Source organism: Rhinolophus sinicus, chromosome 8 (genome assembly GCF_057876585.1).
Source record: "Rhinolophus sinicus isolate RSI-liver-muscle chromosome 8, RSI-T2T, whole genome shotgun sequence".
Lineage (NCBI taxonomy): Eukaryota > Metazoa > Chordata > Mammalia > Chiroptera > Rhinolophidae > Rhinolophus > Rhinolophus sinicus.
This window is the reverse complement of record NC_142508.1, coordinates 28,934,014-28,949,421: the sequence shown is the minus strand read 5'-3', so window position 1 is coordinate 28,949,421 and position 15,408 is coordinate 28,934,014. Positions and strand designations below refer to the sequence as shown.

At 34.5% G+C, this 15,408-nt stretch overlaps 1 protein-coding gene across 1 annotated transcript in view; it reads right to left on the bottom strand.

The window, feature by feature from the left end:
• Positions 1 to 3,082: 3,082 nt before the first annotated feature.
• The window catches only part of PPP1R3A (protein phosphatase 1 regulatory subunit 3A), a 56,530-nt gene continuing 44,204 nt past the window's right edge, over positions 3,083 to 15,408 (bottom strand). The window contains exons 2-4 of the mRNA XM_019743230.3: positions 8,148 to 8,206; positions 7,924 to 8,048; positions 3,083 to 6,024 (exon numbers count right to left, since the gene is read on the bottom strand). Of these exons, the coding sequence (XP_019598789.3) occupies positions 3,655 to 6,024; positions 7,924 to 8,048; positions 8,148 to 8,206 (2,554 nt within the window). The 3' untranslated portion in view covers positions 3,083 to 3,654. The remainder of the gene's footprint in view (positions 6,025 to 7,923; positions 8,049 to 8,147; positions 8,207 to 15,408) is intronic.

Below are 15,408 nucleotides of genomic sequence, written 5' to 3'. Positions count from 1 at the left end.
TAAACTTTTTAGAGTTGTTTAATAAGGTTTTAACACGCTACAATGACATTTCTTGTAAAACATATGATCACTCAAAGCTAGGCTGAAAATCTAGCGAAAATTTAATTTGCTGTTTAAAGAGCTTTGGGTAAAGTTATGGAAACACATTGGATAAATAAATCTACTTTTAAAGATGAAAACTAAATTATGTTGCCATGATTTGTATCATAAATTATTTCTGAAAATAGAAAAAATAATTAGCTTAATCAAATAAATAAAAGTAACTTGTTAGCTGTTCTGTTCATATAGGTGCACAACTGAGGAGCTCCTGGAAGGGCATGGCCCCTCATATTTTTTCGTACGTTGTTGACAATTAGAGTCAATTCTATTCTTCAGTTCCACAAGAACTGGCTAAGACAGGATTCAAGTAACCAAAGACAAGCCTTATTGCACAGTTCAGTTTCTATATTCACTCGGTGAAAATTTCAAAGAAAGGTCAGAGTTCATGATAACAGAAATCAGCAGATGACTTGGCCCCGGAGACAGCCAGGACTCCTGCCTGCATCTTTACTAGTTCTCCGCTAGCTTTTTTTTGTTTTGTTTTATTTTCAGTTTTGATTTATTTATATGCAAAAAGTGAGCCTAACAAATAAGATAATAGGCCCAGTTATACAAAATAATATTAATGACTAAAAAAATTATTAAGAACATACCATGAACGTTATGTGTGAAAAATTAAGTATTTTATTTATTTCTCCAAATTTGGTGTGGATATATTAAAATTTTCCATTTAACCAACAGACTGGTTTAAGGTGACAAATAAAAGATAATCCTGTTTCTCTCACAAAATTGTGAACATATGTATATATATATATATACATATATATGTATATATATATATAATATGAAATAATTCACTATCAAAATATTGGAGCTCAGCTGGGAAACACGACTGTATTAATCCAATGTTCTTGAACGTTGAGGGGTAAATGCATTTCAATGATTCATTTCCTCTTACACTGAAAAACATACTGAGATATTGATGGCTTATACAGATTGATTTTTTAAGATAGTTGATTTTACTACTTACACTTGCTTCACTTGCCAATTAATTTTTAGAATTTTGCTTCTAACAGTCAGAAACCCAGCAAGATAAAAGGCGATGGTTATTATATCACATTTCTTACCCACTGTAAGAAGCAAATGCGTAACGCATTTCCCTTGGCTTATCCTCATGCCACGCCCTCTTGTGGTTCTGAATCGATACTTGGGAAGACGATGAAGGCAGCTATGTTTATGGAGATCGTCCTGATGATTCAGCCAAATCTTTATTAACCAGGTGTTGCCAGTTCTTCCTGAGATCTACTTTTCTTGTTCAACATAATGATGTGACTAAAACATGTTTCAAAACTCTATCTCTGTACCTAACAGTAGTTTCCTAAGTTCTTATGACTATTTCAAATTCTTAATAAGTAATGTTTGAACAGTCAGTTAAATCACCATTTTTTTTCTCATTGCATGCGGATTCATACACATTTGAGTATTTAAATCCTTTGAAACTTCTATCATCATAGTATAAGTATGCATGAGAATGTTTATTAAGTTAATGTTACCAAAAGTCAAATAAAAGAGATAAAAGAAGTTACATTCTTTAATGTATAAGGGAATAACCGCAGTTTGTGCACCTGTGTTCATAAAGTAATGTAGTGTTCTTGGCATTAATAAGATATGGCATATTGACTGAAACTCTTAGAGGTAGAATGAAAAAACCAAGCTATTAAGAACTGAAGAAATGCTAACCTTAACTCCATTGTAATTTAGACCTGTCAACAAAGTTATCAGGACAGCAATTTTAGAGATAATATTCTAGGCCTACAGTATTCCACTTGTATTTAATTAAAATGTGCTTTCTCAATCAAATATTTGCCCTAAGTTCTACTTCAGGATGTTTGTATTTGTTCAACTAAAATGTTAAAGTTCAATTTCAATGGGACTTGAGACAAGCATGCAATTAGGAGATTTGGAAATAGTTCTGTACCTAATGAAAATTAAAGGAATCATTTAGTACCACATGAAAGTCAGTTAAAATTCTTCATTCTCATTTTGTCTTTCCATAAATGCATACTTCTTAGAAGTACGGGATGAAAATGCAAGCTTTAATTGGATTTACCTTTACAGGTAAATAAACAGATTAGTTTTTCTCTCTGAAGAGCAATGCTACATGCTCTGTGAAAGTAGTTCCTATGAAAAAGAAATTGCCCAAATGAGCTCCCTTGATGTGATTCTTTTCCGTATTCCTGGCCAAGTCAAAAGTGTCAAACTGCATACCTATGCTTCCTCCCTGAGGACTACCCATTGGGATATCAAAGGAAGTGTTCTGGCAAAGAACAGAGCTCATGCAGGGTTTTGCGTAAATGGTCATTGAAATCAATTGTATAAGAATCTTTGCATTGCCTGTGTGTGACTAAAATCATGTTTCATTATTTCACAGAGTTAGCTGTAGATAGTAACAGCAGCCAAAATCAATTTTATACTGGATATTTACTTCTCCTTCAGTAGATTTCCATATCGACTTACTTGCCTACTTTAAAATTTGAGGTATCATCTAAAAACCTGATAATTGTATACTAAATACCACCAATGATTGTTTGTTGTCTAAATGCGCCTTGAGGAATAATTCATTGTCTTATGATGAGAAAAAATTAAAAAATTGTTTGAGGTCAAAAAATACGACCAAGTAGAATAGTTCATTTGGAAGTCTTTTTATTATTATTATTATTATTATTATTATTATTAATAATTATTAATGCTTTGTAGGTACAAATTCATTGTAATGTAATGCTAGTAGAACTTTTAAAATTTGAACTCTGAATAACAGTTGACATTGAAAATGTCACACAGTCTTACACAGTCTCCCTTTATAAGAGAAAAACTGCTTAAAGACAGGCCACCAACAAAATTTTGTAGAATTGAAAGGTCATCTCCCAATTGTTTTAGTCTTTGTCAGATTTGGCTCATGAATGCCTTGACTTTGTAGGTATAAAGGAGGTAAAAGGTGTATGTGTTTGTGTGTGGATAAAGTATTATTCAAGCAAACAACATGTTTCTTCAGTTTAAGTCTACACATTTTAATATACATGTGCGTTCTTAAAAATATTAAATTGAAACTGAAAGACTTGATCTATCAAAATATGCTGATAAATGATACAGTGGTAAATGCAAAATTCATGGACAATACTAAAAGGCCAAAAAAAGTCCTCTGCCATTGTCCATGTTTTATCTGTTTTTAAAAATGATAGAGGGAAAAATACTCTCAGGGGAAAAAATGAAGCTTTACTGCAAAAGAAATGAATGCAAGCAATGGCACTTAAGCGGTGAGGAGACGTGAAGCATTGCGCCTTCATAGCCTGCTAAGGAGCAACAGCTGTGCCTAATTTCAACCTGACGTGCTTCAGATCTCATATTCATATAGGTATTTAATGATCCAAACATAATGGTCCTATATAGAATAATTACTTATATGAAGGCGCAAACTTCATACGCATTCCTTTTTAAATGATCCTTCAAGAGAAAAACTGCACTGGATCTTTGAACAATGAATAGTCTTTTTCACCAATCCAAATGTTTGGGGCTAAATAGCTTATCTTTGAAGAGAGAATAATAGTAGTGCTGAGGTTACTTCTTTTTGACAGACTCTTTTTGTCTCCCCCCTTCCCAGGATAGCCAGTACAATGAAAAAAGGTAGAATGCCAAGCCGATCATTAAGTCGTATTGGTAGATGGTTACAAGAAATATCAGAAACAAAATGACATAAGGTATTTTAGAGTTGGTGTATTTCAAAAGCAGAGATTCACTGCTTTGAGCTTGACTTTCCTGGCCAGGGAGATTAGCAGAAGTAGAGCTCTCAGATTCTTTGTCACCTGAAAAGCACTGTGATTGTCTGGAGTTGATTAATCCTTCATTTTTATGCTTTTCTTCTTCCATATTCTCAGTAGCTTCGCTGATTAAAATCGTTGGCCCTAGAGATTTTCCTACATTACTGCCTTCTCCTTGCTGGAAAATCTGGTCTCCACGCCTTTCTCTCCTGCTGCCTGACGTCTCTGTTCCTGAACTTGTGGAAACTTCTTCAGGTATAGACCCAGGATGTGGGCACTTCTCAGTCTGATGGGTTTCACTTGCGGGATTACAGTTATGCTCTGATTTAGCAGGACTAGATTGGAGAGTCGTGGTAGTAATTGTATTCTCTCCCGCAATTGCCTGTTCATAGGATGACACTGAAGTTTTAACGTGGTGACTGGAAATGTGAGAGCCTTTCTGAGACGCTCTCTTTGTGTCTGAGTTTAAAGCAGAATGAGTGACAGTATCAATGTCCATTTCCTTTGATAATTCTTGGACTTGCCCATGATCTCTGTTTTCTGGGAATATTTTTTTGTCTGTTGGTAACATTCCCAAGTGCAAATCCAGTTCTGAGGCTGCTGTTTTATTGCTTGTAATGACCTGCAAGGATTCTTCTACAGATGTTCTGTTTCCAATGCCATGTTTCTTCCTGTCATGTGTCTTCCCGGGATTACACATAGATATAGTTTCTTCCTTCTCCATTTCATCTACAGGTACATTACAAATACCTAAACATGATTCCTTTTCAAAATTGTTGTCATAGATTACACCTGCTGTGTCTCCTTGACAAAGGCTATAATGTGAGTCATCATTTCTCCCTTCATGGGGATCAAACACAGTTTCCTTTACCTCGATGGGCCTGTCAGTGCATGCTGTCTCTTGAGGTAGCTTAGCAATTATTGCTTTTTCTCTAGCAGACATGCTTTCTAGAGTATTTTCTGATGTTGTCTTAATTATATAAGCTGTACCTGCTTCTGCTTTCTCAGCAAGACCATGATCAGCTAGAGAAGACAGTTCACAGCTCACTGTATCTTGGCAGGTAAACAATTCTGCAGGCTTAGCTTTCAGACTCTTTGTGTTATTTCTTTTTTCCTGCATGTCTTCACAATCTGTTTGTCCTTTTGTCTTCTCTGTTTTATTTGTCTTATTCTCTCTTGCTTTTGCCTGACTTTCCCAAAAATTCCAGTATTGTTTACTCTGTTTGTTTTTATTGTGATCTTCAGGATTAATCCGATCTAAATTCGTTTCTTCAACTTGGAAAAGATAATCATTCCTCGAAACATTTCCATTTCTTGATGAACAAACTTGACCTCCTAAAGTAGTGCCTTTATTAGTCAAGAGCGCATGCTCTGGGGTTAACACAGCTTCTTCCCAACTTGGATTTCGCTTTGGGGAATGAAATGAATCTGCTCGGATGACCTGTTCAGGAGTCATGCTATCTTGACTCAACGGAATACTTAGTTCTCTACTACTCGCTCCTACCCCTTCCACACTTATTTCAGAGTGGCTCGTCTTTTCTTGGTCATGGAGGATTGATTGAAAATTTTTGCTTTGTTTTTCATTATCACCTAAGTATATTCTTTGCTTCTCCTTCTCATTCTTACCATTCCCATAATCTTTCTTGGAAGGTCCCTTTGCTATTGATTCTTCCGAATGGAAATCTCTTCTTGAACAGTCCCAATCTTTTATTTTAATTTTCTCTGCTCCTCCTTCCTGTTTTTTAATAAGGTTGCCTGCCATTAGCTGATCTGAGGAGGGACAAGCTGTCTGCACTCTGCCTCTCGCTTGGGCTGGATTAGCATTATCATCCAATGCTTCTCTGTTGCTGATATGTAGTTGCATGAATTCATCACCACTAGTATTTCCCAATGATGGCTTGAGTTCTCTATTATCTGAAGTAATTTCCTCTGAAGGTTGATGACTACACTCATTTCCCGAGGAATATTTTTCATTGCAGTGAAAATCCCCCTTTAAAGAGCTTTCTGCTGATGAACCTGGAAACAAAGTCCTTTTAAACAAATCAGTGCATACTTCATCATGGGCATGCTTCTTTAACCCCTCTGTTTTCTTTGGAAAATTGACTGGATCTCTTGCAAACATATTCTTTTCATCTCCGGAAGCAGTACTTCTTTTTAAGTGTTGCTTTATCTTAAATAAAAATAACAAAACATAATGACCAAATGATTTACAATATACAAAGTGAATTAGATAGGTTTCACGAACTTGGCTACTAATTATCTTGGCTACTAAGATTTCCTTGACTCATTTCAATTGTGGTTTTAGTACAAATTCTGGAAGCCAGATGTTTTTGGGGGGATCCTTGTAGGCTATGACTTGGGAATGAGATTAATAAGAAAAGGGGCCAAAATTAATCACTCTCCTTCCCAGCTTCCAAATATCACATTGTATTATTCAACTATTCCTGCTTGTCATTGCACTTTTTCCTCATTTAGGATATACACATTGATAGCTCCATGCTAATCAATTAGAGAGCAGCTTCCTGGGTGCCCCTTGCTGCATTCATACTTGCTGTAGGTGTCCCTATTACAGTTTCTCTTATTAATATGTTTTCTGCAAAGCCTCTGCAAACTATTAATAGCAAAACGTCACTCAAAGAAAAGTGAGGGAGTTAATGTCTCTGCAAATTCTGTTTTAATGACCCTCTGCCAACTGGTACTCAAATGTATTTGAGCTCTTCAGTGATGCCAACTGTCAGGATTTAACAGTGTGATGCCTGTGTTTTTTTTTCCTCCTCATAACTGACATTTGCATGATCTCAATAATTATATGCAAATCTTACGTTTTCCCCTTCTTCTCACATAAGGCTCATGTTACTTGTCAACTGCACAGCTGTCTTGTAAGCCAATGCCTGTGGGTTCCACAGATTTGGTTGTATTTCCATCTATTATGGAGCTTCATTGTTTTATGCATTAACGTCAGCATGGAGCAAATTAGCATCTAAATTACAGCTCCCTGTTCATTTATTGGATGTACGATCTCAGTAACTTCTAAACAAACTTTTATTTTTGAAGCTGCTCATTGTAATGAGGTGTATTGGTGAAGTATGTGATTTTTCAGGGCCCTTTCATTATATTCTGTGGTCTGAAAAAAATGGTGATGTTAACTTGCAGCTGGTGAAAATTCTCACAATGGGTGACAACTTTGTAGTTTCTTAAAGGTGGAGCGAAGTAAATTGCATCCTTTAGTGACGCAGCTTCCATATCACTATAGAAAAGGGGGAATGTGTGGGGAAAGAGATGAGCTCTATTTCTTTTCTGTTTCTGCACTGACACTTGAAAAGGAAAATTCCATTTTAATCTTAGATGATTAGGAATCCATATATTCTAATGATGAGAGCTCCAACCAAATACAGTAAAGAATAAATTGCATTATGTGACTCATTTACTCCTATTTCTCCCTTTGTAATAAAAATGCTATCTAAACCATCCCCCCCAAATTCCAAATAGATTGAATGTTCACCAAGTGTGAAATTTATAATAAATTCAATACTAAATTGTACAGTGCTGAACTTGTTTCCTATTTAAAAATATGACACAGGCTATTTTCTCCTCATTTGGTAATTTAATACTTTCCAATGATATAGAACTTCAAGATTCTCATGAAGGTGGAAGTAAAAATAATGCTGGTAAATGCAATATACTCTAGAGCTCGACAGAACCCTAACACTCATCTAGTTCAGGCCTCTCATTTTACAGACAAGTTTATGCTATGTGTGCACTTGTCACAAAGATTAGAAATGCACATCAGGATCGTGCTACCTCTTCTGCAATTCCTACAAACTGTTACTCAGAAGTACTGGTAACAAGATGAGAAATGAATGTCATTAATTTACCACCACAGAGACCAGCAGCAGCATATGAAATCAAAGTGCCTTGTTGATCAAGCTAGAGATGCAAGGACAAAATAGGCTGTGCATTCACATTTGCAAATTATATTAGTCAAAGCTATTGAAAGGCTGGCATTGCAACATCTTTGAAGCATAAATGGATTCATCTTCCCTAATATAGTGGCAACCAGAACACTTACCATCAATTCTAACTCTTTTTCATCATGTTTTTCATGTTTCCTGTTTACGGCTTTTACATTTTGATTACTGGTTTCCAAGTCTTCCTTCTCCTCATGAGTACAAACAATTGTTGGTATATAGGTATCTGGAAAGTTAATATAATTGTACCGATGTAAGATTGTTATAATTGTAAGCTTCAACAAAAGAGACAGATTTTGTTTAAAAATTAAATAAGAAAGATTACCTGTAATCTTTGAATTCTCAAAGTTATTCTCATATGATATTACTGATGATTCTTCTTTACTGTTAAATTTAAAACAAAATGTTATACATTTTTCTGGGACTATATTTTCTAAGTATTTTTACACAGGGGAATTTCAAACCAATAACAAGCCAAATAAATATTATATCAACTTATGTATTTTCTTGTATTACTTTGTATATTTTTTAAACAAAATTAATCTTTTAGTGATACAAAAGTATATATTAGTCATAGAAAAATTTTTAAATAATTTATACAATTTATATAATCTTATTCTAAGATTATGTTACTCATATTAAAACATACATAACCAAAATAAAAATATATGCAAATGTAGATTATTTCATCATTCATGAATTTAAACTTTACAAGTGAGAACATTTTTCTCTTGGTTTAAATGATAAAATTTTATGAACTAACAGTTTACTTGTGGTCATGAAAATTGCTTTCTAACATCCTAATTATTAATTTTTGTGTGTTCCATCTTACTCAAAATTCTTTCAGTTGGACTGATATAACATTAGCTCTCTCTCTGCAGGAAAGAAGAAAAAACCAAACTTACTAAAAACTGAAAGGCAGCTAAATTTATATTCAGTTAAAAGACTTTATGTGTGTATTGCCACAGGCCAATTTTATAAGCAATACTTAAGATTGCTCATATGGAAGCATATATTTTCTTTCTTGAAAATGATTCGGTTACACTCCTTTTTCAACGGTATTCTGCATACTGATTGAGAAAGATAAATACCTTTGCTTTCAAATGTAACCTGTTTGTAGGTATATTTGTGGAATCATTAGAATTTAGATTTGTCCATAACACTCAGCAAGAAAAATGTTAGTGAAAAAGCCGACTTTGTGTATAGTTATGTCACAAGTCAATCTATCAGTAATGATTGCCCCAGTACCCACATTTTTTTTTTGTTTTATTTCAGCTGAATTTTCTTCTAGTGACTTGTCTCAATGATATTTTCTGCAATAAAAGAAACCTAAAGAGTTGGCAACAGCTGATAAATTTGCGTAATAGAGTCTATTCTTCATTGTCTGAACAGTGTTGATCCAAATTTCAGGAAGGCTAATTTTATTTCAACAAATCATGAGAAAACTGCAAATTCTTCATCCTGACTATGTAAGAAAGTAATTCACTACTGTATATATTAATGATGCTTAATGTTAACTTAACCCAAAGTGTTTGGTACCTTCTAGTGGGCCCATGAATGAAAACAATGCTTCTACATAAATATGATTTTGTTAGAAAAACATAGTATTTACACAATTGATACTGACTTAATCTATAAATCTATATTATTTAATGAGGCCAATAATTATGTAAAGATCCATTTTGTGGAATGACACAGTTTTCATTCTCCATGTATATAATATCTATGGGCTTAAAAATATATAAACCCATTAAACATCATTTAATTATTCCTGCTTCCTCTTTATTCCTATAATGATTCAGAAAAAAAATCTCCTTTGTAGAGGGAAAATAATAGCCATTTAAAGCCTTTTGTTTTTGCCTACCAAAATGCTATCAGTCATTTTTCTAATTCAATTCTCTAAAATACTTCCATTTAAAAATTCTATCAAAAGGTAAGGAATATGCTTTAACTCATTTTGGGGAGAAATAATTAAGTACTAAGCTCTGTACTAGTATATTAATATCTTATGAAAACATGCAAATGCAGAAATATAGGGGGGAAATCTTAGATTCAGTGATAAATACAAGAAAGAGAAGCTGAAATAGATAAAATTTAAATATCGTATCAACTGTCTATGGAAAAAAACTAATAAAAGATATGTAGTAAGACTCCTATAGGGAAAAGAATAAAATTGTATCAAGACCTAGAAATGAGAAATATACAATGTTCATAGATAAAAAGAAGGTATTATGAGATATTAATTCTCTCCCAAATTGATCTACAAGTTCAATTCAATTCTAATCAAAATTCCAATGCAGTTTTTCACAAAATTTGAAAATATGATTCTAAAGAGAAGAATAAAAGGCTAAAATATTTCTGAGAAATAACAGGGGGGAGGCAACTGCTCTACCTGATTTCAAGAGTTCTTATGAAGATTTAGTTAAGACAGTTACTTTGGTACAGAGACAGACAAGGATTGAGAACTTGGTAACCAATCCACATATATCCAGCGCTTTGGCATATGACAAACTCAACATGTGAGACGGCAGGGAAATAAGGGACTTTTCCATGAATGAAGATAGGGAAAATGGCTCTCTTATGGAAAAAGATGAAATTAGCACCACATATATTTAAAATATCAACTCCAGGTCATTTATGATCTTAAATGTCAGAAACCTTGAAATTGTTACTAGAAAATATATGTAAATATCTTTCAGATCTCAGAGTAGGACATGTTTTCTTAAATTAGAAATAAAAACAGTGACTATAAAAAAAATATTGTCAATTTACCTCTATTAAAATTTAAAACTTTTGTTCATTAAAATATATCACTGTAATAAAAAAATAAATTACCAACTGGGAGAAGATGCTTGCATTACACAAAATCAACACAAATAAATATCAAGAATATATAAAGGACTCCTACAAATCAGTAAGAAAGCACAAAGATTTCAATTGAATCAGGGGAGAGAGGCAGACATTGCACAGAAAACAAAACACACATAGCCAATAAAAAAATAAAGGAATGCTCAACATTAATTGAGAACGGAGAATTACAAATCAAGACCACAAGGATTTACCATTTTATGCCTATTTAATTGATAAAAATTGCTATCAACTGCATAAACTTGAACCAACACAAATGCCCATCAACAGAACAGTAGACACAGAACTATGGCATAACACAAAAGGAATATCATATAGTACTCAAAAGTAATAAACCACAGAGACCTACAATAATATGGATAAATCTTACCAAAATAATATTAAATGAAGAGTTCGAAAACATTACATCAGAGGATTTTTTAAATTAAACTAAAAATGACTAAAGTAATTTAAAAATATATAACAAGGAATGCACAGAATATTTTTTAAAGTTATACAAACAAGAAAGCTTGATTTTCAAGATTATGGTTTCCTCAGTTGGGGCAAGTTTCAGGAAAGGAGTGAGGAAAGGAAATGGTTAGAAGTCAATTACTGTTTTGAGTGGTAGTTTTACAGGTGCTTATTACATTACTTAAAATACCTAATAGATAAATTCCAGTTTTACATAATTAATTAAGACAAATGGGTTGCTCTCTGGCCTAGATTAGAAGGTATTTATAAATAAAGTCCCACTCTGAAAGTGTCCCTCATATGACCAATTACATCTAAAGAGTATAATTAAAACAACTTTAAAAAACTTGAGGGGAAAGATGAACTTGATGTTTGATGATAGGGCCCAGACCATATACAATTGTGATATAAATGATACACATTATTGAATGTTTCTAGTCTCCCCTTTACATTCCCTGGGTCTTTTTTGAGAAAGGGAGTTTCTTATTTATCCGTGTTCCCAGTGACTAGCTCAGTGCTTGACACATAGGAGTGACATAATGAATGCTACTAAGTAAATGCACGGCACACTTCTACACTTCCCTTCTCTCCACCTCTTGTAACATCATCATAACATTGTTCTTCCCTTCCTCCTCATTAAAGTTTAATTTCAGAAAAAGTTATAATAATTTAAATTATGCATATTTTTGTATGTCTTATAATGCTTAAAGTAGCATCCCTTCTAAAGTCCAGGACAATACTTTTAATTATGGGTTCAAACGTCAAACTAATTTTTTAAAATCTAATATAAATTTAGAAATTAAAAAGTAAAAAAAGTATGTGCTTTGTGGAGAAGCAATTAATTTCCAGTGCACTTTAAATCATACAGGGTCAGACAATTAAATTCATGAACTCACCCTAGAAAAAGTGCTACATACCTCATTGCTGAATATCACTATAATCACCTTTGAAGTACTCCCCTTAGGAAGTTATGCACTAGTGCCAGCACCTACTCCACCCTTCAAAGCAATTTTGGAACTCTTATTCTGGAAGGGCCATCAGACCTCTCATTGTATTACCCTTTATGTCCTGAATGTCATCAAAATGTCTTCCTTTCAATATTTCCTTTATCTTCGGGTAAAGAAAGAAGTCATTGGGGGTCAGATCAGGTGAGTAGGGAGGGTGTTCCTATACAGTTATTTGTTTACTGGCTAAAAACTCCCTCACAGACAGTGCTGTGTGAGCTGGTGCATTGTGATGCAAGAGCCATGAATTGGTGACAAGTTCAGGTCATCTAACTTTTTCACACAGCCCCTCTCAGCACTTCCAAATAGTCAACTTGGTTAACTGCTTTTCCAGTTCATACAAATTCATAATGAATAATCCCTCTGATAGCAAAGAAGGTTAGCAACATTATTTTGACTCTTGATTTGGACTGACGAAAATTTTGGTTGTGGACAGTTGGCTGACTTCCATTGTGCACTTTGCTGCTTTGTTTCAGGGTTCTATTTGTACACTCATGTTTCATCACCAGTGATAACATGGCCCAAAACATCATCTTGCCTCTCCAAAAGGTCTTGGCAAACTTTGACTCTTCTTTGCTTTTGTTCACCGGCGAGCTCCTTTGGGACCATTTTTGCACATACCTTTGTCATGCCAAGATATTCAGTTAAGATTTTCCTAACTGTTTCTCTATTGATGTTTACTTGGTCTGATATGCTTCTCACAGTTAGCCGATGATTTTTACACACAATTCAACAAACTTTTGCAATGTTTTCATCAGTTCTGCTCATTACGAGCTGCCCTGACCTCTCTTCATCAATGACACGTTCTCTCCCCTCAGAAAAATGTTTAATCCATTTGTACACTGCCGTTTTCTTCATGGCATTCTCCCTATAAACTTGGACTAACATGTCCCTCTTTTCACTTCCACTCTTGCCAAATTTAACAAGAAATTTAATGTTTGTTCATTGTTCTAATTCAAGCTCAGATGTTCTCGCAATGACACACAAAAACACACAATGAACACCACTCAGCAAGACATCATCACATGTCGGCGTGAACACAGCTGTGAGACATTGATAAACCAAGGTTATGAAACCTTACTAAGCTGTTTCTACAGTGGTGCTAATGTAAGCACATAGTGGCAAGTTCGCGAACTTAATTGTCACACTTCGTAGAATGTAGTCACTTGTGTTATTTAATCATAAGAGGGTCATTCATTCTTCTAATAGAAATTTGAACATGCACTATGTGCTATAAATTATAATAAGCACTGGGAAATCACAGATGACGAACCTATAGCCTCTTACCTCAAGGAAGCTATAATATAATGATGGAAATAAACACATCAACAGGCAATAATTATAATAAATGATAAATATTATGATGAACAATTAGATATTATAGATATTCTCTTAGGAAAAAGAGAGGACAGAAATGAGGGGGGACAGACACTCTTTTGAGGGACTCATGGAATTTTTCACAAACAGAGTAACATTCTGAATTAAATTTTAGGGAAAGTAGGAGTTCCCCAATTAGAAAAGAGTGGTAAGGTCATTTCAGTCAGAGGCAATAATGAGTGGACAAAGATTCAAGGGTTAGAAAGCCCAAAAGAAAATGACACAGTTAGGAACAATGAGGTTAAAGGTGACAGCAATGAGGAAAGAGAAAAGGAATAAAATTTGAATGACAATTCTTGATGTAGCATCAATATGATTTGTTGATCAATTTCCTATAAATAGACTTTAAAAACACCTCTCTCTGCCTGACCTTGGTTGCAGTCATGAGAGTTAGAAATCTAGTATTTTCCCTTCCAAGATCTAAGCCAGGGAGTTAAGTCTGGTGGTTAACTGGGGCTCCTGCACTACAAGTCAGCAAGGTCTTAAATTAGTCTGCTTTCTGATGTCTTGTGGGCTGTGTGATCTGCTTCTCAGGTGCCCAGGAAAAGCACCTTCCTCCCTAATCTACTGTGACTGCAGAGTGTAATAAATGTGGGCTTTATGAGGTGCAGGGCGGGGCAGGAAAAACTCCCAGGAGAACATGCCCTCTAAGTTAAAACCTAAGCAAAAAATAACATTAGTTAGAGAAGAGGGGAGCAGCAATTCCAAGATTAAGGCATCGTTAGCAAATATCTTATCAGTAAAAAAGAATTATTTTTAACATATCAAGTAACTGAAGATACAATTTAGGAAGAATGAAAGACCAAAAGCCAGGGCACCACATGGTAGTTGGCGAGCTTCAAGAGGCACAAACTTAGATCCTAATACTGCTTCTTAAAACGTGGCTCACAGACCTTTTAGGTACTTTTTATGCATCATGCTGCTTCAGGGAACTGAATCCACATCTCTAGAGTGGAGAGTGGGAATCTGCATTTTTACTGTAAGCTCAGGGGTATCTCAGTGCACTAGTGTTTAGAAACACTGGGATCTAACTGCACATATAAAAGGGCAACAGGCAGATACTTTGACTCCAGGAAAGTGGTGCCCTTTGTATGGCTCAGACTTTTTAGCCAGTCACATCCAGTTATGTAAAACCAGCTGCAACTCTATGCACAGAAGAAAATAGTTATGTATTACATATATATACCCAGAGAAAAAGAAATACGTTGAAGACTAGACCAGTCTATACTTACCACAGAATGAAATGATGAAACATTGATGAAGTAGGAATTGAAAGGTATTTGCAAACTATCAAATTAATAAGCAAACAATAATTCGTGTTTCTGAGTCAGCTGTTAATCACCAAAAAATTGAATCTTAGAGACTCTATCTCTGAGCCTCACATAACTTACAGAAAGTTTATTTTACTTTTTAATGTCAAATTCCTCCAATTCGTCAGATCTGTAAGGAACTTTATGCTTGAATAGTTCTATTCCGTCATCATATTATAGAGAAAGAAATTAAACCTAGTTAATCAATATGGCAGAAGTTGCACAAGCTAATTAGTAGCCAGGTTAGAACTAGATTCACATTTCTTGAGCACCATGTCAGTGTTTGTTCCATAGCGGGTCAATCCATAGTGAAAAAAGGGCAGAGAGACCTGGACACAAATCTCAGTTTTTCCTGTTATTTACCGCTTACTAAGCCATTTACTAGCCATGTGACCACATACAAGATACTTAACCTTTCTGTCTCCTTTTTCTCCAAATATTGCCTACTACTTACAGAGGACAATTGTTTAGCACAATTCTCAATATGTGGAAGTGCTTAATAAATATATTGTTATTATCACTATGGTAAGTATCATTATCATTACAGACATGTGGTAAATACCACACTGATCGTTAG